At 36.4% G+C, this 21,625-nt stretch overlaps 1 protein-coding gene across 3 annotated transcripts; it reads left to right on the forward strand.

Moving 5' to 3' along the window:
• Positions 1 to 7,886: 7,886 nt before the first annotated feature.
• LOC139865978 (tetratricopeptide repeat protein SKI3) lies at positions 7,887 to 18,872 on the forward strand. 3 transcript variants are annotated; one of them, XM_071854099.1, is made up of 21 exons: positions 7,887 to 7,948; positions 8,632 to 8,727; positions 8,813 to 9,019; positions 9,334 to 9,456; positions 9,899 to 9,982; positions 10,069 to 10,119; positions 10,352 to 10,444; positions 10,563 to 10,703; positions 10,784 to 10,864; positions 11,326 to 11,570; positions 11,980 to 12,151; positions 12,291 to 12,406; positions 12,797 to 12,854; positions 13,154 to 13,219; positions 13,295 to 13,501; positions 13,991 to 14,416; positions 14,519 to 14,613; positions 15,176 to 15,424; positions 16,372 to 16,994; positions 18,007 to 18,210; positions 18,531 to 18,872. In XM_071854099.1, the coding sequence occupies exons 1-21, from the start codon at positions 7,946 to 7,948 to the stop codon at positions 18,704 to 18,706; spliced, it is 3,516 nt and encodes a 1,171-aa protein (XP_071710200.1). In that variant the 5' UTR covers positions 7,887 to 7,945; the 3' UTR covers positions 18,707 to 18,872. The 3 variants fall into 3 exon arrangements, with proteins under 3 accessions (XP_071710200.1, XP_071710201.1, XP_071710202.1); XM_071854100.1 differs by having other exon boundaries at positions 18,576 to 18,872; XM_071854101.1 differs by lacking the exons at positions 7,887 to 7,948; positions 8,632 to 8,727; positions 8,813 to 9,019; positions 9,334 to 9,456 and having other exon boundaries at positions 9,911 to 9,982; positions 10,076 to 10,119.
• Positions 18,873 to 21,625: the final 2,753 nt, after the last annotated feature.

Consider the following 21,625-nt stretch of genomic DNA (forward strand, 5'->3'; position numbering starts at 1 on the left):
GGATTTCCGACATCGAGGGGGCTTTCCGTACCGCGGAATGTCCTCCTGAGAAGAAAACAAGATATGGTTCTAGCATGTTGCGTGAGGAGGCGAAGTTGTGGTGGGATGATAAAATTCAATTGTATGGTGAAGAAAAATGTATGAGCTTATCATTGGAAGAGTTTAAAAAGGAGTTCTTTGATGAATATCGAACTCAAGCCGACCTTAACATAATCCGGGACGAGTTGTGCGATTTGCGACAAGGTTCGATGGACTTGGTTACTCTCAAGTCTACTTTCTTGTCAAAGACTCGTTTTTGTCTGGAGTATGTTGGTGATAACCGAATGTTGATGCTAGATTTCTATCGTACTTTAAGCGATGAGTTGAAACGTAAGATTAGTCGGGGAATGGCTAAGTCTTTTGAAGAGTTGTATGAGTTGGCTCGGGGTTTCGAACCGGAAGTCCCAAAAAGAAGTGATTTCTCTTTCTCTAAGAGAAAATTTGAAGGTTCGAGTCATTCGAACTTTTCAAACAAAAAGAACAAGAAGGGTTCCGAAAGTGTTAATAGCGTTAAGAAGGGTGGTTTCGGAAGTTTTCTCCCTACTTGTTATAATTGTGGGCAAAAGGGTCACATCTCTCGTGAATGCCCAAAGCCGGCTACAAACACACTCACATGTTTTAATTGTCAAAAGCAAGGACACCGAAGGTCCAAGTGTCCCGATTTGGTTACCGATCAAGTTAAGAGGCTAGAGAAGGCGGCGGGTACGGCTAGGGGACGAAACTATTTGATGACTAATGATGAAGCCAAGCAATCCAATGAAGTTGTCTCAGGTACTTTCATGGTTAACTCTAATCCGGCAAGGATACTTTTTGATAGTGGTGCTAATTTGTCGTTTGTGTCACCGAGATTTGTGCCTAAACTTAATAAACCGCTAGCTAAGTTAAGTCATCCGGTAGAAGTCGAAATAGAGGATGGCAAGACGGTGCTAAGGGTTGATGTTTGTAAAGATTGTAATGTTGTGTTTGGTACCGAAACGTTAAAAATTGATCTTATCCCGATGACTTTGGGTGAGTTTGATATTGTTGTGGGTATGGATTGGCTCGATCGTTATAGAGCCGATATTGCATGCCATGAAAAGTCGATTCGTGTAAATACCCCAAGTGGGGGAGAGTTAATTATTCATGGTGAGAGACGGAGAAGACTAGTGCCTTTATGCACTTATGCACGGGCACATCATTTTCTTAGTAGTGGTGGCATGGCTTTTCTTGCCTATGTAGTTGATACTCGTCAAGAGCCACCATTCATTTGTGAAATTTCAGTGGTTAATGAATTTGAAGACGTTTTTCCAGATGAGTTACCGGGTGTTCCGGCGGAAAGGCAAGTTGAATTTCGCATTGAGTTGGTTCCGGGGGCTACTCCCATTGCTAAAAGTCCTTATTGTTTAGCACCAACGAAAATGCAAGAGTTGTTGAATCAAGCCCAAGAATTGCTTGAAAAGGGTTTTATTCGACCGAGTGTTTCGCCATGGGGCGCTCCGGTCTTGTTCGTGAAGAAGAAGAACGGTAGTATGCGGATGTGTATCGATTATCGGGAGTTGAACAAAGTGACGATTAAGAATCATTATCCATTGCCTCGGATTGACGATTTATTTGACCAACTCCAAGGCGCAACATATTTTTTTAAAATTGACTTACGGTTCGGCTATCACCAAATGCCGGTCCGTGAGGAAGATATTGAGAAAACGACCTTTCGAACTCGTTATGGGCATTTTGAATTCATAGTAATGCCTTTTGGTCTTACGAATGCACCGGCGGCATTCATGGATCTTATGAACCGAGTGTACCAACCTATGTTGGACAAGTCGGTAATTGTGTTCATTGACGACATACTTGTCTATTCAAAGAGTATGAAGGAACATGAACACCATTTGCGCAGGGTGTTGAAGACGTTGCGGAAGGAGAAGTTGTATGCTAAATTCTCCAAGTGTGAATTTTGGCTAAGGGAAGTTCAATTCCTTGGCCATATTGTGAACAAAGAAGGTATTCAAGTAGACCCGGAGAAGATAGAGACGGTGAAGAGTTGGCAACAACCGACTACACCTACAGAAATCCGAAGTTTTCTCGGATTGGCTGGTTATTATCGTCGATTTATCCAAGACTTTTCTAAGATCTCTTCTCCGTTAACAAAGTTGACAAGGAAGAACGCGAGATTTAATTGGGAAAATGAGCAAGAGATTGCTTTCCAATTGTTGAAAGAGAAGTTGTGTCAAGCTCCGGTTTTGGTGTTACCGGAAGGTGTAGAAGATATGACGGTTTATTGTGATGCCTCATTAAATGGGCTCGGGTGTGTTCTAATGCAAAGAGGTAAAGTCATCGCTTACGCCTCTCGACAATTAAAGGAACACGAAAAGAGATATCCGACTCATGATCTTGAATTGGCGGCGGTGGTTCATGCGTTAAAAATTTGGCACCATTACTTGTATGGTGTCAAGTGTACGATTTATTCGGATTATAAGAGTTTGAAACATCTTTTTGACCAACGAGATTTGAATTATCGTCAACATAGGTGGATGGATATGGTAAAGGATTATGATTGTGAGATGCTTTATCATCCAGGTAAGGCGAATGTGGTCGCGGATACGTTAAGTCGAAAGAATCAACATCTGGCAATACGAGTAGGATCGTTACGCATGATTATTAATAACGATTTTCTTGTAAAGCTTGGTGAGATTCAAATTGAAGCTTTTGTTAACAACAAGCATGAAGAACGAATCATGGGGCAAACGGAGTCTATTACCTTAGGCCTGCATGGATTGTTATCCTTTCAAGGAAGAGTGTGTGTACCTAAGATGGGTGATTACCGACAAGTGCTACTAGATGAGGCACATAAGTCAAAGTATTCCATTCATCTGGGTGCGACAAAGATGTATCTTGATTTGAAGAGAGAGTATTGGTGGTCGGGCATGAAGCGTGATGTTGTTAAGTATGTTAAACAATGCGTTACGTGTTTGCAAGTTAAGGCCGAACACCAAAATCCGTATGGTATGTTGCAACCGTTAGAAATTCCAAAGTGGAAATGAGAGCACATTACCATGAATTTCATTACAAAGTTACCAAAGACGGCGAGAACCCAATTTAATACGATTTGGATGATAGTTGAACGATTGACGAAAAGTGCTTTGTTTCTTCCCATTCGGGAAACGATATCGTCGGAGACTTTGTCAAAGTTGTTTATCAAGGAGGTGATATCGAGACATGGGGTTCCTATATCTATTGTTTCAGATCGAGATACTCGTTTCACGTCTCGGTTTTGGAATAAGTTTCATGAAGATATGGGTACACAATTGAGAATGAGCACGTCGTACCATCCTCAAACGGACGGTCAAACCGAATGTACTAATCAAATGTTGGAAGATATGTTACGGGCATGTATGATTGATTTCGGTGGTAGTTGGGATGAGCACCTACCCTTTGTGGAATTCTCGTACAACAATAGTCACCATACTAGTATCGGGATGCCACCATACGAAATGCTTTATGGGTGAAGGTGTCGAACTCCTATTTATTGGGGTGAAGTGGGACAAAGGGAAATCGGGAGTACCAATTTGGTTCTAGAAACAAATAGTAAGATTGAGATGATTCGAGCTCGATTAAAGGCGGCGCAAGATAGACAAAAGTCTTATGCCGATAAACGTAGGTGACCGGTTGAGTTCCAAGAGGGCGACATGGTGATGCTCAAGGTTTCGCCATGGAAGGGTATTATTCGGTTTCGAAAGCGGGGAAACTTAGCTCCTCGATTCATTGGTCCTTTCAAGATCTTGGATCGTGTCGGTGAGGTTGCTTATAGACTAGAGATACCTGAAGAGCTTGCGAGAATTCATAACACATTCCATGTTTCCCATCTCCATAAGTGTCTTGCGGATGACTCGACGTGGGTATCGTTAGATGAGATTTCGTTGAATAACAAGTTAGAGTATGTGGAGGAACCGATTGCCATACTTGATGAGAAGACCAAAATGTTGCGTAACAAGGAGGTGAGGATGTTTAAACTCCAATGGCATTATCAAAAGGGTTCCGAGTTTACGTGGGAATCCGAAGAATTTGTTTTGGTGTATCTTCCTGCTTGTCATGCGGCTTGGATTGCGGGGACGCAATCCGAGTCAAGTGGGGGAGAGTTGTAAGATCCAAGTTCGAATAGTGCACATTTGTGAATATAATAAAAGCTGGCGGTTTTCTGTTTCAGCATGGGGCCGCGACGCGGCCAGCATTAGGTGGAGATTCTTTCGTTTATTTAATTAAAGAGGGGCATTTTTCTATTTTCACATGGAGAACGAATTTAAGGCCACAAGATCAGTTAGGAGGGTCATTCACTCCTCTTTCACCCACCTTATCCCTTCCAATTCAATTTTAGAGAGAGAAAGAGTTTTAGTGTGAGAAAGCTTAAATCAAGGAGGAAGAAGCTTGATCCGGGTTAAAGAGCAAGTGTTAAAGTTGTTCATCTAGTCTCTAGCTACATTTTGATTGCGATGGTAAGTCCTAATCTTGACTTCCTTACTTTAAATTAGTTAAGGGTTAGGGTTTGGGTTAGTGATGAACATAAAACCCATTTGTTAGTGATTTGAGGGTTTTTGGGTAAGATTGAGTCATGAGGACTCAAGAATGACTAACCTAGGGTTTCAAAGTGATAATTAGTGTTTATGAGTCTTAAATGGTTAGTTAATTACTAGCACACTTGGTTGTTAAGTGAAAGGGGTTATTTGGGTTAGTGGATAACCCAAAATGGGTGTGTTAACCTTGAAATGGGTCAAAGGAGTCTTGGGTGACCTAAGTTTTCCAATGGGTATGGAAATACACTAACTTTGTGTTAATAAGTGTATTAAGGCCATAATTAGTTAGTGTTAGGGTTTTGGCGTAATTGTGACCTAGTGTTAGGGTTAAGGGTGCAAATGGGTCGAAATTGCACTTTGGGTGAATATGACACTAGGATGGGAAGTGAGTTGGTTGACCAACTTGATTGTATGATTGATTACGCGTATAATGTAATAGGTACGCTATATTGAAGGTTGCGAGCTTGATTATCTCCCACCAAAGGCGTCAAGGTGAGTGGAATAATTATACATGTGCTTAGGTAATGTATTTACTTGTGCAAAATGCGATGTGGGTTTTAAGTTCGGGTATACGATACCACATCGTGTTGGCGTGGGATGAGGGTTTAAAGTTCGGGCGTTCGATACCTCATCTTCATGTGTGGCATGTGATATGGGTTTAAAGTTCGGGCGTTCGATACCATATCATATGTACGTGTGCGGGCGTGAAGTGTGGGTTAAAGTTTGGGCGTTCGATACCACATTTCACGTGACGGGTGGGTTTAAAGTTCGGGAGTTCGATACCACCCAAGGAACTAGTGATGCATACTAGTGGCGTATGCGTGGCTAACGGTTCATTCGCGAGAATCGTTCCCTTTTGTATTTTTGGTTAACCATGGTTATGTGTTGTAGTGAATCATATTATATTTCGTGTTATATGGTATTGTTGTGCTAGCTCATGTTGTCGGGGATTTAGCTTATTACTTTGCGATGGTATGCTATTTAACATGCTAGCGTGTATGCGATAATTGTGTAAGTGATTGCAAGTAAGTAGATTATATATGTATGTGTATAATTATTGCATTCACTAAGCGTTTTGCTTACCCTCTCGTTGTTTACCTTTTTAGGCTCCGGCGTGGATAAAGGCAAGGGTATCCATGTGGACTAGCGGGCTCCTTAATGATTATGCTAGTGTATTGCTTTTGAAGTTCGACCTAGGTTTGGGTAGTTTAACCCCAAACACCATGCTCGGGTTTTGTTTGGTATTTAAACTTGTCGGTCGAAACTTATATTTTGAATGGTAAATGAGCGATTGATGCTCGAGGGTCGAATACTTGTTTGAAGTCCTAAAAACTTGTAATCTTTGTTTATTCATGTGGCGTGAAGCTTTTGGTAATGATGTTTGTAGTTTAACTCATCTTTCGGGACTTGTGTAAATCCTTTAAGTCGGAATCAGCAAACCAGTGCAGCCGCGCCGCGGCCCTTTGGGGCGCGCCGCGGGTTTATGTGTATTTTGGTAACAGCCGTTTTGATGATTGCTGACCTCCAACTCTCAGCATGGGCCACACCGCGGCTAGGGAGTGGCGCGCCGCGCCTAGGTGCAGTCACCAATGTGTTGTCAAAAAAATAAAAATAAAATTTGCGTTGTTTAACGGGTTGGGTCGTTACACAACGGGTAAAATTGTTTACCCGACCCGTGCCCGCGGATACATTTTTTCATAAATACCAGCGCGTCACGGGCACGGGTACCCGCAGGTCACGGGTTTTTTTCCGCCCATTACCATCTTATCCTTCCTCCACCGACAATTACTGAGGAGCAGTAGCTTCCTCAGCTACGGTCTAAGAAGGCCAAAGGTAATTTGCATATTATGGCATACTTATCTTGTTCTTATTATGGCATGTATTGTGTACTAACAATTTTGTTATGTTTGCAGGCCTTGTGGGTTCTTCTGCTGACGGTGGTGCCGCATTGACGGATCCCATCCAGGTGGAGGATGATGAGGAGGGTGGGCAGTACACGCTGGAGAGTTTTGATGATACCACTTTTGACGTCCCTATCGGGGGTGACATCGTCCGGGCCTTCTCCCAACTGGATATTGACTATAACGGTTGCAAGGATACCCTGGAGAAGGGATCCTCCTCCACCGTGCTGCAAACTGTTTCTGCCATCTCCCATGATGAGGCGAAGATTGTCCGTGATAGGGCATTTGTGACTTTAAATGCTTTTGTTTTGGACAGCTTTGCCTGGAAGGATAAGGCGGGTAAAGCCCGTGATGCTGCTGTTGAGGATTTGGAGAAACGACTGAAGGCTGCCGAGGAGAAGCTGGCGGAGAAGGATAAGGAAATATCCTCCATCTCTCTGATGAAGGAGGTGGCTATGGCCTAGAGCAATCGGCTGCAGGCTGCTTTGCGTATCATCATTTATTATTATACTTATTATTATATTATTATAATATTATAATTATAATTATAATAATTATAAATTATTTTATTATTATTCAAATATAGGTACTCTTTACGGCATTAAATACGTTACATGTATATTTGAAATACATGTCTCGATAAAAGGTTGTATTGTAGGCTTTTATGATAAAGAAAATAGTAATTGTGATTAAAATTAGAAGATTGTGGTGAAAGAATGAAAGTAATTAGTTCATTTATTCTGTTAAATATGTTTGTAGTTTATCTTTGATTATTTCAGATACATATGTTACGAGCAAAATATTTTTGGTACGCTTTCGTTGTAATTATTTGCTTTATGCATTTTATAAGCTTAAATAATCTCGTTATGTTTCTCAATGGTTTGGTAAGTATTATCGATAAAAATATGTTTAAACTTGAATTTTTAATAAATCCGTGATTTCACGGTTCTTTTTACTGTATTACTATTACCATTATCTTTCCCATTTATATTATCATTCCTCTATTGAACCAAACATGACCTAAGAAAAACTCTTATATATTATACTCTCTTCGTCTCAATTAGATAGTTTTGGTTTTTTTTTTTTTTTTTTTGTATGTCCAGAATTAATAGTCGATTTTTATAAATAAATAAATAAGCATATTTGATTAAAGTATTTTTATACCCTTAATTTATTTAAGTAAGACAAAAATTTAAATAAAATTAGATAAAAAGTGTATACGTAAGTCACTTTTTTTTAAACGTTCTATTTTTTATGTGGATTATTAAATTGAGATGGTGGGATTATGGTTTTTTCAACTTTGGCTTTTTAGTCGGACTCGGATTCGGGCTCAAATTCGGACTTAAATTCCATATATTGTCCCTTGATTTGCTAGCATCGTTTGTGTATGACTAACAAGTCTCTCTTCTTTACTCGAAAGTTTCCTGCTCATTGTATCGCACCTTCGTACTACACCCAATGGCAAGTCTCTAACTATCAAACATTTTCAGTAATCGATTATATACGTGTTTATTTATAACATAATTAACTACACTTTTCATTCGTGAGTGTTATTTTGCATATAATTAAGACCTAGTGTAAACTAATAGAGAATTACTATTTTACAATTTGAAACCCTAATTAAGTTGTTGTGTCTGCAATTTGCTTGTTGATGCTAGTTTAATGTTATTGTTGAAGGATATGATAAGTTATTTAACTATGTTGTTAATGAGGACTTATAGGATGTTTAAACTTCTGTTGATCATATGCTATTAAAGTGTAAATATTCAGAAGTTGAAGTCAAGTTTTCAAAACTTGATACAACTAAGTTTAGGGAATTATTCTGTAGAACTTCACTTAAAAAAAAAAAGTAACAATCATGTATATAATGCTGATTTGTTGCAAAACAAAGAATAATTAATACGATATCGTGATGGATAAAGCTTAATTTTGTGTTCTTTCTAATAAAAAAATATAGTTTCTTTGTTGAATTTTCATTGTATTGCCACTCTAGATTTATAGGTTGCTTTAGCTGTATTTTCGAGTACCCATGCCAAAGTCATTTTAACTTTTCCATGTCAATTTGGTTATGTGTTGACAAAATGTCGTTTCTTGATTCTGGTTTCGTTTGAACTGATATGTGGTATCTGCAATTACTGTGTTAGGATGAAAAAAAGGGAGGTCAAGAAGACTCAGTTTTAACGCAGTTGACTGAAGCTGTAGCCACCAATCCGGACGACTTTTCTGCCCATTATAATCTTGTAACAGAATCTTAAACCTCTCCGTTGTATAAAATAACGTGTTGGGTTTATATCTATTATATATTTTTTTTGTGTGTGAAATTAGGGTTTGTTCTTATGGAAAGGGATTGGGAAAGAATCAAAGGAAAAGGCAGCTGAGCATTTTGTGATTGCTGCAAAGCTCAACCCCCAAGATGCTAATGCTTTTAAATATTTGGGTCATTATTATAGCAAAGTGTCAATTGATACCCAAAGAGCTCTTAAGTGTTATCAGAGAGCTATCACTCTCAATCCTCAAGATTCTGAGTCTGGGGTTAGTCCTACCCTTAACTTTTTACCTCTCTTTGAGTATTATGACATAGCATATCTAAATTATGTTCATGATAACCATGAATCTATGATGCAACTAAACCCAATGTTAATTAACATCTACATAATAAAGCATACTCAGTTTCAACGGAGTAAGCTACAAAACTACGTGAGAGTAAAATTGGGTTTCTAAATGAACTAACTATACATCACTTGTGTTTAACAGGATTTTAATTGAATGTTAGTTATGTTTTTTGTAGTTAGTACGACTAATAATTCTACTTAGTTGGTGTTTGTTCTCATTGTATATGCTTTCAGGAGTCTATGTGTGATTTGTTGGACCAAGAAGGAAAAGAGAGCTTGGAGGTTGCTGTTTGTCGTGAAGTTTCAGGGAAGTCACCAAGGGCTTTTTGGGCATTTCGTAGACTAGGTTTTTTACAGGTATTTAATCTCGTTTTCTACTTACTTTTCCCTACTTTGAATTCTAGTTTTGCTACATAACATGGATCTAAAGATAATCCCATTGACTGCCCAAGTGATCAACTTCTTCATGAATCATGCACAAAGTGTTTATGTTGGTCTCCTAGTTGCCTTGCAAACGTTTCGAGCTCGATCGAGTTGGGCTTTTTTAGTGTTCATGTTTAGCATTTTGTTTGTAGATGTCTTGTTTCATTTTTATCCCTTATAAACAGAGTTGTCATCCTCATTATAAAGACACAATATATCCCTATCCATAAGATGACTACCAACGCCATTTCACGATTTTTATGTATATGTATATGATCTTCCTTTCCATTTTAAGTTATTTTATAATATGAACATAACTAGGCGATTTATATCACAAAGAGGCACGATTCTATTCACACGTGGTTACTTTTTATAGGTCCATCAAAAGAAATGGTCTGAAGCTGTTCAAAATCTTCAGCAGGCCATTAGAGGATACCCTACATCTGCTGATCTTTGGGAGGTTTGTTTTCTCTTCCAAAACTTTTTCTCATATTCTTATTGGTGTTAAGTGATTGCCTCTTCATTTTCTCACGTTTTATCTTCTAGGCATTAGGTCTTGCCTATCAGCGTTTAAGCATGTTTACAGCAGCTATTAAGGTAGTTTCTTCTCTAATTAATTGTTCACTATGCCTTAGAAAGTGACTATACATTTGTTGTTTGTATAGTATCTTTACTAAAGTATTACTACAAGGGGCATCATATACTATTTGCAATATGATATCTTCATTAGGAAAGTATATAGAGGTTATATTTTAATAATTTGTGAGCAAGTCGTAAATGTATTTTATCATTTACTGGTCATCTTTTTTTTTTTCTCTTTCTCTATTAGTCATATGCTCGAGCTATTGAGTTGGAGGGGTCTCGAGTATTTGCATTGGTAGAGAGTGGATACGTCTTTTTAATGCTTGGTTCTCATCGAAAGGTATTTGCAATTTTTACCAACATAAACACTGCCATTATTTTGATTTACATTGTTGACCCATTTGAGCACATTTGGGCATATCTGATGTGTATATCACTAACTCGCTATTTGGGTGAAGGGAGTTGAGCAGTTTCAGCAAGCTTTACAGATTTCACCTGAAAATGTGGCGGCCCACTATGGACTTGGATGTGGGCTTCTCGAGTTATCTAAAGAATGTATAAGTTCTGGTGCATTTAGATGGGGAGCTTCAATATTAGAGGTAAGTTTATTTATCTTGTGAATTTGTTTTAGATTTTGTAAAACCTAAATAGGCTCTTTGAAATGTTTATAAATTTGCAGGAGGCATCAGAAGTTACAAGAAATGGTACATGCTTGGCCAAAAATGTCTCATGCATGTGGAAGTTGCACGCTGATATTCAGGTACACCTGAATTAAGAACGTATGGAGATAATCGATAATAAATCAGTCTCGTTTCTTTTAGTAATTGTATTATGTATTATACTAGTTTTTGATTATGCAAGTTACAAAGGTTCTCATCCTCTGGTGTTTAGATGTTGTTTTTGTTGGTGATCAGTAAATTATGCGATTGAGTAACCATGCTAAAATAATAATCTATTATAAAACTAATTGTAAAAGCTAGTGTTTGGATGTATTGTTGCTCTTTCAAATTATATAAAGGTAAAAGGTAAAAGTTAGTACACAGCTGGTTTAATAAACTTAAACTAGTCAAAAAGAAGATTTGTTATTAAAATTTCTATACTTCTTATTGGGACTACATGCACCATTATCAGTTTTCCAGGGCATTAATCCAAACCCGTCTACTGTGATTATAATATGTATGTTATGTATGCTTAACTTTGTGTTCTTTTTGTCCTTGCTAGCTTACATATTCAAGGTGTTTCCCATGGATGGATGACGACTTGGTCTTAGCAAATGATGAGAAAGCTTTAATTTCTTCGATTCTTTCATGGAAAAACACGTGCTATTCAGCTGCACTAAGTGCCAGGCGTTCTTATGAACAAGCCCTGCGTCTGGCTCCATGGCAAGCTAACATCTACACAGATATAGCTATTACTGTAGATGTCATTAATTCATTTAAGGATGAGAAACATGATCTAATCCAAAGGTAAGAACGTTGGGTTAATAGTCTAGTAATGCGATTGAATTATGAAGAGGTGGTGAGATGGGTAGTTTGGGTAACGGGCATGTGGATCTGGATCGGGTAATGGGTCGCAGCAGGTCATTCTGTATTATGGCTTGCATTGGGCCCACATGTGCTCAGTTGACCAAGACACACTTTATGTGTATATCTATTATCTATCACAGTTTAGAAAAAAAATGATTTAGGAGGTTGTTGCATTTTATAAAGACTTTGGGCGACTTTTAACCCGTTTGAGTGTTCCTCCCTTTGGCTAAGTTTTTATAAGGTGACCCATTTGAGCAAAAACCTAACCCAAATTGACAGATTCATAGTAAGCGGGTCTAACTTGTTTGTTTGCCTTTCTGTAAGATCAATTTTGTTGATTGCTCTGCAGGCATTTATCTGAGAAAATGATTCTAGGGGGATTATTACTTGAGAGTTCAAATACTGAGTTCTGGGTTGCATTGGGTTGCTTATCCAATCATATGGAGTTGAAACAACATGCGTTTATTCGGTCATTACAGTTGGATGTATCATTAGCTGTTGCATGGGCATATCTCGGGAAGGTAACTTTTTTATCCAGAAACGAAACAATTCTAGTTTGAGATTTCTTATTATTAGTTTCATAAGCCTGTAATATGTAACATTGTATATGTATATTAGTTACTGTTGTTAAGATGAGTGTTAAATGTTGACCTTTTACAGCTCTACAGATTACTAGATGAAAAGAAATTGGCCCAACATGCATTTGATCGTGCCAGGAGTATTGATCCTTCACTTGCATTACCATGGGCAGGCATGTCTGCTGATATGTCTATTAGGTAAACTGGAAATTTCAACCCATTTAGTTACAAAATGGGTCAAATCAGATTGTGTTTATATCGGTAAGTGTTATATTTGGGGTGATTAGGTCAAACGGGGCTAATATCATCTAAAATAAACAAATGGGTCAATTTAGCTTCTTTTTTATATCCAAGGGTTCGAATGGGCCAAGTTAGCGTATATTTACCTTAACTGTTTGAATGGATCAAGCAGGTCCAACAGCTGAATGTCATCTGAAATGTATTCAGTCGCTTAAAATCTTTTAAATAGCTATATTTTAAGAAGTTTACTTTACCATGGTTGCGATAAATTTTTTTTGTATATGTAAAACATCAATTATATTTGAACACAAGAATATCTGTATCTTGATAATGTCTTTTTTTTTTCAGGGAACTCAAGCCAGAAGAAGCTTATGATTGCTGTTTACGTGCTGTTCAAATATTACCGGTTCTCTTTCTCTCACTCTCTTATTAGTTTCAAACTTAATAATAATGCTTTAAATTCAAGATATAGTTATATTTGGAAATAAAAATAGTTGTTTTTTATGCATCAAAGTATATTATCTCATTTCTAATTGTATATGATCTCTTAAAGATAAATTATAAGTCAAAGCAACCCATCTGTAAGAAATGGCATGAACATGCGATATGCGTTGGTGTTTGTCTTGCATATATAAGAGTCTCATATTTGAATTATCATGCAAGTTTATGAAAAATCTTACATCTTACAACACCATTTTTGTTCAGCTTCCTGAATTTCAGATGGGACTTGCAAATCTTGCTCTGCTTTCTGGTCAACTTTCTTCTTCAGAGGTATTTGGTACTCATTATAATTACATAAGCTATTTTCAGAAATAGTACTTTAATGCATTTATGTTATTGTCACAGGTGTTTGGGCCCATACGCCAGGCCTTAAATCATGCACCCCAATATCCTGAATCTCATAATCTTCTTGGGCTTGTCTATGAGGCACGATGTGATTACCTGTCTGCTATTACCTTCTATAAGTTAGCACGTTGTGCATTGAAAACTTCTTCTGGTGACTCTCAAAAACTTAATGATATTTCAATTAATTTGGCGAGGACGTTTTGTAAGGTATTTATCTCCCTCTCTTTTTTTCATGAAGTTTTAACTAAAGGCTGTGATATGGGCTTGTTTGTAAAAGACGATAATGTGTAGTAGTTGTAATATTCAGGTTGGATTGATTTGGAAATATGTTTTTGTTTGTTATTTGAATATAAATATTAAATATTAAATATATAAATATATATAGTAATGTATAGTAATTGCGTTCACTGTGATCACTAAAGCAATATCTCAACAACAATGTTCTAAATCTTTGAATAAAATCAATTCAGATAGAAATTGGGAGACTTACGCTTACCCACCCGTTCCCCATCTAGCTCACGATTTAACTCATCTGTTACAAAACACAACCCATATTAAACCCATTAACAAGTAATCGGGTCATAGTTCTAAGTTTATGTATTTATAATCTGTTTGTGAGCTCTTGTTACTAATAGCATATCAAATCGATTGGAAATAATTTATTTATTTATTTATTTTTTGTATACATCAATACAGGCTGGCAAAGCCTACGAGGCAGTGCAAGAATGCGAAGAGTTAAAGAAAAAAGGTGTTCTCGATTGGGAAGGTTTACATATATTTGCACTATCTACTTGGCTACTTGGCAACAATGATCAGGCTTTATCTATAGTGAGGATTCTAGCTGCACGTGTTAAAACGCTCGAACCTAAATCGGCTTTCACCTCCATAATTCTCATATGTAGATTGCTTTATCACATTTCGGGGCAGAAAGCAGTAGCGACAAGCATTCTAAAAATGCCCACAGATTTATTTAAAAGTTCAAAAGTTAGTTTTGTTGTATCTGCCATTCATATTCTGGATCAAAGTAATCAGCTTGAGGCCGTTGTTTCAAATAGTCGTACGTCTCTCTTAAGTCAGGATGAAATCACCGGAATGCATTTTTTGATAACATTGAGTAAATTGGTATGTTATTTTTATCTATTTGTGTTGATATGTGTTCAGGTGTTCGAGTTTTAGTATGCCATAGTTGAAGCTGATAATGAGTTTGTATTTTATTTTCTGCAGGTAAAAAACGGTTCAGACGATTGCCTGGGAATTCAGAGTGGAGTAAATCACCTTAAAAGAAACCTTCATAAATACCCTAACAGCTATTTGCTAAGGTAAATTATGCTGATTGTGTCGGTGTTTAATACTCCATAAGTTTATGTAATTAAATGATCCAATCTTAGGTCTTTAAACATATGCAACTTTCTATCACAGACAAGTTCTTGTTCAGATTACCCATGAACTCCAAAAGTTCGATTAAATATAGTCTTGTTCATGTAATCAGTATTAATAATTAGTATCTGTTTTTTTAATTATGTTTATATTATATTATATATGAATATGATTTCTTTGGGGTTGCAGGAGTAGAAAAATGTGTGTGTGCGCGCACCATATATATATATATATATATATATATATATATATACACACAGATATATGTATACATGTATATGTATGTATATGTATATATTTGTATATTTATGTGTAAGTAGTGAGAGATTACTTCATTAATTCTTTGGTGAAGAGAATTTCACACTCCAAAGCATTACTCATAATCTATCCTTTTTAAAGCTCTCATAACTATTGAGTTATGCAATTTCTCTTTATTCATTTTAATAACAATTTTAGTTAATGATTTTATGCTGAAATTCTCTAATTTGAATCTGTTGCCAACAGGAATCTTCTTGGTTATCTCTTATTATCTAGTAATGAACAAAAAGACGCTCACTTATCTACTAGATGCTTTACTGTTACGAGTACGCCTTCAAAGAGTCTTAAAGAAGAAGGTTTACTGCGTGCACCTGAGATCCTTGGTGCGAGTGCTGTCGCTTGCTTTACAACCGGGAATTTAAGCAACAAACACTCTTTCCCTACTTGTAAAGACCAATCAACATATCAACGCGGATCCCTTAAACTACTGCAGAAGTATATGATTATCTTTACATCTTTTTTCTTTGTGTCAAAACTATAGATTAGATATATAGAGTGTGAATGGGATGACCCAAACAATTGCATCCTCCAACTTTATAATTTATCTTAGTAAATACTTACTATAGGAGGTCTTATGCACTAAGAAACACTGGATGAATCTGGACTAGTTTGGCCCGTTTCCTTTCTACCCCTTTTTTCATTTATACTGTTTGACCTGCTATTGATAAAATTTTCTGAATCGACCCATTTGGTCAGCAATATCATACCTATACCTGGAAAACAGGTCAGGTTGGGTCGGTTTGGGTAGCGGGTCAAAAAGGTTTTGGGTTGAAATGGGTCATTGGGCAAACGAGTAAAATTTTCAAACGGGTTCAAATTTGTCAGATTGGGTTGTGGTGGGTTGGGTAACGGGTCGAAACGGGTCATGGGTCAAAGGGGTCCAACATGTCATTTACTTTTACATTTGATTTTTTGCGTTTATTATATTATTATAGCTATTAACATATATATATATATATATATATATATATATATATATATATATATATATATATATATATATATATATATATATATATATATATATATATGTATGTATTATATGTATATAAGAAATATTAATATACATAATAAATTATATAACCATAAATGCTTTCATAAATGTTTGGCAGATGAAACTTGTTATGCTCAACCCATTTGACCCATTCACAAGGGAGCTTTAGAAATTGATACCCATTGGACCCGTTAGACAATAGGTTGGAGGGAAACTCATTGGACCTATTTTAAGTTTTGATTTACATTGTAAGGCCTAATTTTTCTCAATATCCTATTGACCCCAAAGCTTGACCCAAATGACCCCAATTTGAGACTATGGGTCCCAATTTCCAGGGATAACCATACCCTTCCTACGAAGTTCTATAATGCTGCTGTTAACTTTACAGGTGGTGCCATCAAGAACCATGGAACAAAAATGCAAGATACTTGTTAATTCTAAACTATTTTCAAAAGGCACGTGAAGAAAGATATCCTCAAAATATATGCACGGGACTTGAAAGGTTAACTATATTGGCTCTTTCAGATGAATCTCATGACTATCAAAAGTTCCAACTGTATCTTTGCGCCTCTGAGATACGTTTACAAACTGCTGACCAAATTGGCAGCGCAAATTATGCTATAAATGCTTCTAAACTGTCTGTATCCGACGGGCATCTGTTCTTTGCGCATTTGTTATTATGCCGTGTGTATGCTGCACAAGATAACCATGCTCGTTTGCGTGAAGAGTTCATGAGGTGCTTAAATCTGAGGACGGGTCATCATATTGGTTTGATAGGTTTAAAATATATTGAGTGTCAATATGGGTTACAAACAGATGGAGATGTAATTGAATTGATGTTTGAGGAATGTTCAAAAGATATAAAGTATTCAACAAACGTATGGACGGCTATTTGGAAACTGGTCCAGGGCCTGATTGCAGTTTGGAGTAACGATTTTGTAGCTGCAGAAGAGTTGTTTGCACATGCGTGTTCGTTGAACAGTTCTGAAAGTTGTCTGTTTTTGTGTCATGGTATGGTCCGTTATTGACTATGAGCCAAGGGTAGCAGGGTTAGGGTTGGGTTCATGCAAGTTTTTGGCATGGTTCAGATGGGTTGGGATTTGGTTGACTTGAAATGTTTTTAACTTATTTTTAAATGTGCTTGGGATCTTTGTTTACACTAGAACAAGGCCACACAAAATGTCGACTTTTGACCGAATTTGACCTGACTTTTCCCGACTTTGACAGCTTTGACCGACTAATTAGACGTTTTTAGCGAAACGGGGCAGTCTAGTCACAAAAGCGCCGCAACGGACTTCGCAACCGCCGTTTGCAACCATGCCTCTGGGTGACCTTTTAAATGTTTGACCTGCTTTCTTAAAGCTTGTTTGTTTTACCATTATGACCCGTTATGGTAAACACTTGACCCGCATTGCAACCCATTCCCATTTAGTGTTGAAATTCAACCTCTACAGTAAATAAGGGTGTAAACGAGCCGAGCCAAGCTCCGACTCGTTTAAATTTTATAGAGCTCGAGATCGGATCGGTTCGAGCCTAACATTTTAAGCTCGAGCTCGGCCTTAGCTCGACTCCTTAATTACATAATTTTATTTTTCTGTATAGTATTTAATTTTATTATATTTCATATTTTTTGTTTTTGTAATTTTTATCCACATAATAAGAAATATCGATATTCTTTCAACTATTATTGATATAAAAGTAATTATTATTAAATATATAATATAATTATATATTATATAATTTTAAAAATTTAATATTTGTTGTATATAAATAAATGACAGGCTCGTTTAGGCTCGCGAGCTTGTTCAAGCTCGAGATATGAAGTTCGAGCTCGGGCTCGTTTAATGAGCGAGCTTTAAATTAAGTTCAAGCTCGGGCTCGAGCTCGTTTAAGCTCAGCTCAAATCGGCTCGAATCGAGCTTTTAACGAGTCAAGCTCGAGTAGCTCGGCTCATTTACAGCCCTAACAGTGAACGTACGGTGTAATAATACATCATATCTTAATAATTTACGGCTGTATACAGGTGCCGTCTGTATGGAACTAGCTAGACAGCAAAGCAACTCAGATTACCTGCTTCTTGCAGTTGGGAGTTTGAAAAAAGCTAGTGACATTTCTCGTTCCCGATTACCGATCCTGCATTTGTTACTAGCACAAGCGGAAGCGAGTCTTGGATATAGAGCACAATGGGAAAAAAACCTTAAGCTAGAATGGTCATCTTGGCCGCCAGGTTTGGCTCTTCTTTAATTATTGTTTCGTGTGTCAAATCGTGATGTTTAGAGGTGGCAAAATGGGCGGATTTGTGAGTTGGTTTGGTCAAACTCTGTTAGGTTGACCTACAATTAACGTTAAATATGGTCTCAAGAAATATAATATTACAATCTTGAACAGATTTAGTAGATTAATGCACTATTGAAATCTTTTGACTTGTTATATGTAAAGCATAACCTTAATTGACCATTTCTTAAAAGTAAATGGGTCAAAATTGCCACCTTTTGTGTGTGTGTGTGTGTGTGTGTGTGTGTGTAAATGTTGATTACGTGTGTGCAGAGATGAGGCCTAGTGAGATCTTTCTTCAAATGCATTTGCTTTTAGGGTCGTCGGAAGATGGTGCGCATTCTTCAAGAACAAAAGAATATCAGAAAAATCCATTCAGATGGGTTCTTCAAGCAATACATTTGAATCCATCTTGTTCAAGATATTGGAAAGCTTTACAGAATTCATAATCATCTTCGTGTCGTATTATACAGGTAAAGCGTTTATCGTGTACATTCACCTCATGTTATGTTAAACCACCCTTTTAATATTTAGCTTAGGAAAAAACTTAGTTTTGTTGAATGAAATATTAATCTCAGCTGTCTTAGGTAGTTGTATCATTTTAAAACTTTAAGATTTGGCATTCTTCTAAATTTGTCTTTTAATTTTTAGTTTTAACCTTTCTAACCACGATGGATCATGAATAAATTGTGGAGAACTTAGATGTTAATCACTAATTAGTAAAACTATAATTAGAGCTCTTTTAAGGTCAATATATTTTTTTTTTAGTTTTCCCAAATGATTTATAAACTACAGTTCCAAAAACTTTAGTTACAATGGTTAATTACAAAATTGGAGCTAATACTTGGTATCACAAAGAAATTAAAAATTTTGACTCATAAGATTCAATTGTACCACCACCAAATTATACTCTTATTTTTTTTAAAAGTTCAAAAATACTTTATTATTTCTCAATATAAGTGACATTAAGAGTCATTTGATAAATCTGAATGATTGATAACGATTCAAAGATTTTGATTGAAGTTAATTTTGAACGGCCATAACATGTTTTATAACATTATGAATGGACACTATATTGATATCATTTCAATTTAAATATTCACATTTTCATCTTAGTTTGCACCCAAATAAATGTCCACTTATATAAACATTATATTACCTTTTAGACTTTTTTTCCCACATAAGTGTGTGCACAAAACAAAAAGTAGAACAAATATTTAACATTTAAAAGGTAAAAGTTTATGCCAATGGGGCTTTGCCTCATTGGTCACCATGTTAACATGGTGTTCGAGGAGACCAGGGTTCGAGTCTCAGGGGGGGGGGGGATTTTCGTGAATTAACTTCGTGAGCTAACCACTAACATTGCCTTTCAAAAAAAAAAAAAAAAAAAAAAAAAAAAAAAAAAAAGAGTACATCCCTCGTCCACCGTCTTCTTTCTGTCAATTTTGCTGTTACCCTCCTATCACGTGCAGAGCATGTGTGGGTAAAAAGGTCATTAAACTACATGGACGAGGAGCGTAATTATGTCTTTTTCTTCTATATTCAATTTAGTCCCAAAATTATAAATCGTAAACCCTAATAAAATCAAATTCATTTCTCTTCTTCCATAAATTACCCTAGTTCACGAATATCAATCACAGATTATTATTTTAGAATTACAAATACGAATATAAAAATCAAAAATCAAAAATCAAGTTCAAGATATTTTTTTTCAACTGTTACTTTACGAGCTTCTTCATCTTCATACTGTATTTCAAATTCTCAAATCTATTTGTGATGTTTCATTCAGTAAATTGAAGATAGCATAGTGTTCCTTGAACAAAATCGAAGTCTCGTGCATCAACTATTCAGATTTACATTCACAAATTCGTAGCGAATCACATCGTGTTCTTCTCATAACCGAAAACATCAACATCGATGTCTCTGGATCAGTTTTGTGCATAAATTGGAGAGATTGAGTTAATCTCGTGTTCTGAAACTGCAAGTCGAGCATTCTCGAGATGATTTGCTACGTATTTCGATGGGAACATCAGATCTGGTGAGAACATCAGCTGTCAATTGTCGCTGTGTTGGTGACGGGGAACAAAAAATCCAGATCGTTGTAGGTGGTGGCGAGACACAAAACCCCAAAACTGAGACGAGTTGATGATGATGAATATCAAATCCAGATTTTAGATGAGACGAGTTGATTAGGTGTTCATGGTGACGAGTTGATGATGATGAAGGTGACTTACAAAATCGATTAGGTGTTCAAGATTTATAATTTTGATTTCTTGATTTTATAGAAGTATAAAATTAGGGTTTTTAATTTGGGGATGATTAATTTGATTTTGATTTTGATTTGATGATGAAGACAAGTGAACATCAGCTAGGGTTTTTTTATAAGGGAGGAGAATGACTGCAGCCATGGTGGTTGGTGAGTTTGGAGTGATGGGTATTGATAAAACACAGTTATAATGTTAATTACAGTATATAATTTATTTACTTCTTTGATTTCTATTTTTGATTTGATGTTGAAAAGAAAAAAAAAAGAAATGAGAAAAGAGGTGAAAACACAGCCATGGTTTTAATTCTACGGGGAGAAGTCAAGATGGATGTAGATGGGGTAAAGGGAAGAACATGTCGAAAAGACTAAAATACCCTCACATGCTTCGCACATGACTACACTTAACGTTTGAAATTGACAGAAAGTAGACGGTGGACGAGGGATGTACTCTTTTGATAGTTTAGGGACGAGGAATGCACAAAAAAAGAAAAAGGACAGGGAGTCAAAATCGATGTAAAGTTCAGGGACGAGGAATGAAATTTTGTCTTTATTAATTTAGATAGAGTTGTGTATCAATTACTATTAGTTAGTATTCTGGCACCATATTATCTAATAGACAAAAGTTAATAGTATCAAGGGTATTTTTAACTTTTCACCTTTTTTTTTAACTAAATTTCATTTAACCAACAAAATCTCTCACACTTTTTTTCAAAAATTCAAATCGACCCCCCAAATAGGGGTAAAGTGTCAAATAACTATTTTCATAAAAAATCTTAAATAAACTCCACCCAAATATTCAACATGTCATATCTTCTCGCTCGCAACGACTTAAATTTTTCCGACACCATTGTTAAACTCGAAATAATTTTGGGAACACAATGTCACTAACTATACGCAAAACGGACGCTTTTTAAAAAACGCTAAATATTTAGGATACTTTTCATACACGTTGATTTTGCGTTATATTTTTAAAAGTCGACAATTCCATAGCGAAACGCGGAGATGCACATATATTGTTAATTTAAAATAACATTTAAATCTTTCACGGGTTATACCTTTTAGTTCGACTGAGTTGCGCTTCAACGGCATCATCGTTAGCCAC

This window comes from Rutidosis leptorrhynchoides, chromosome 9, assembly GCF_046630445.1.
Source record: "Rutidosis leptorrhynchoides isolate AG116_Rl617_1_P2 chromosome 9, CSIRO_AGI_Rlap_v1, whole genome shotgun sequence".
Lineage (NCBI taxonomy): Eukaryota > Viridiplantae > Streptophyta > Magnoliopsida > Asterales > Asteraceae > Rutidosis > Rutidosis leptorrhynchoides.

What these genes read in the sequence shown, in the direction of transcription:
- LOC139865978 (XM_071854099.1), top strand. An exon ending in AGTTGCACGCTGATATTCAG is followed by an intron (nt 10,865 to 11,325) that starts GTACACCTGAAT and finishes TGTCCTTGCTAG; the next exon opens with CTTACATATTCAAGGTGTTT. An exon ending in TGATAACATTGAGTAAATTG is followed by an intron (nt 14,417 to 14,518) that starts GTATGTTATTTT and finishes TATTTTCTGCAG; the next exon opens with GTAAAAAACGGTTCAGACGA.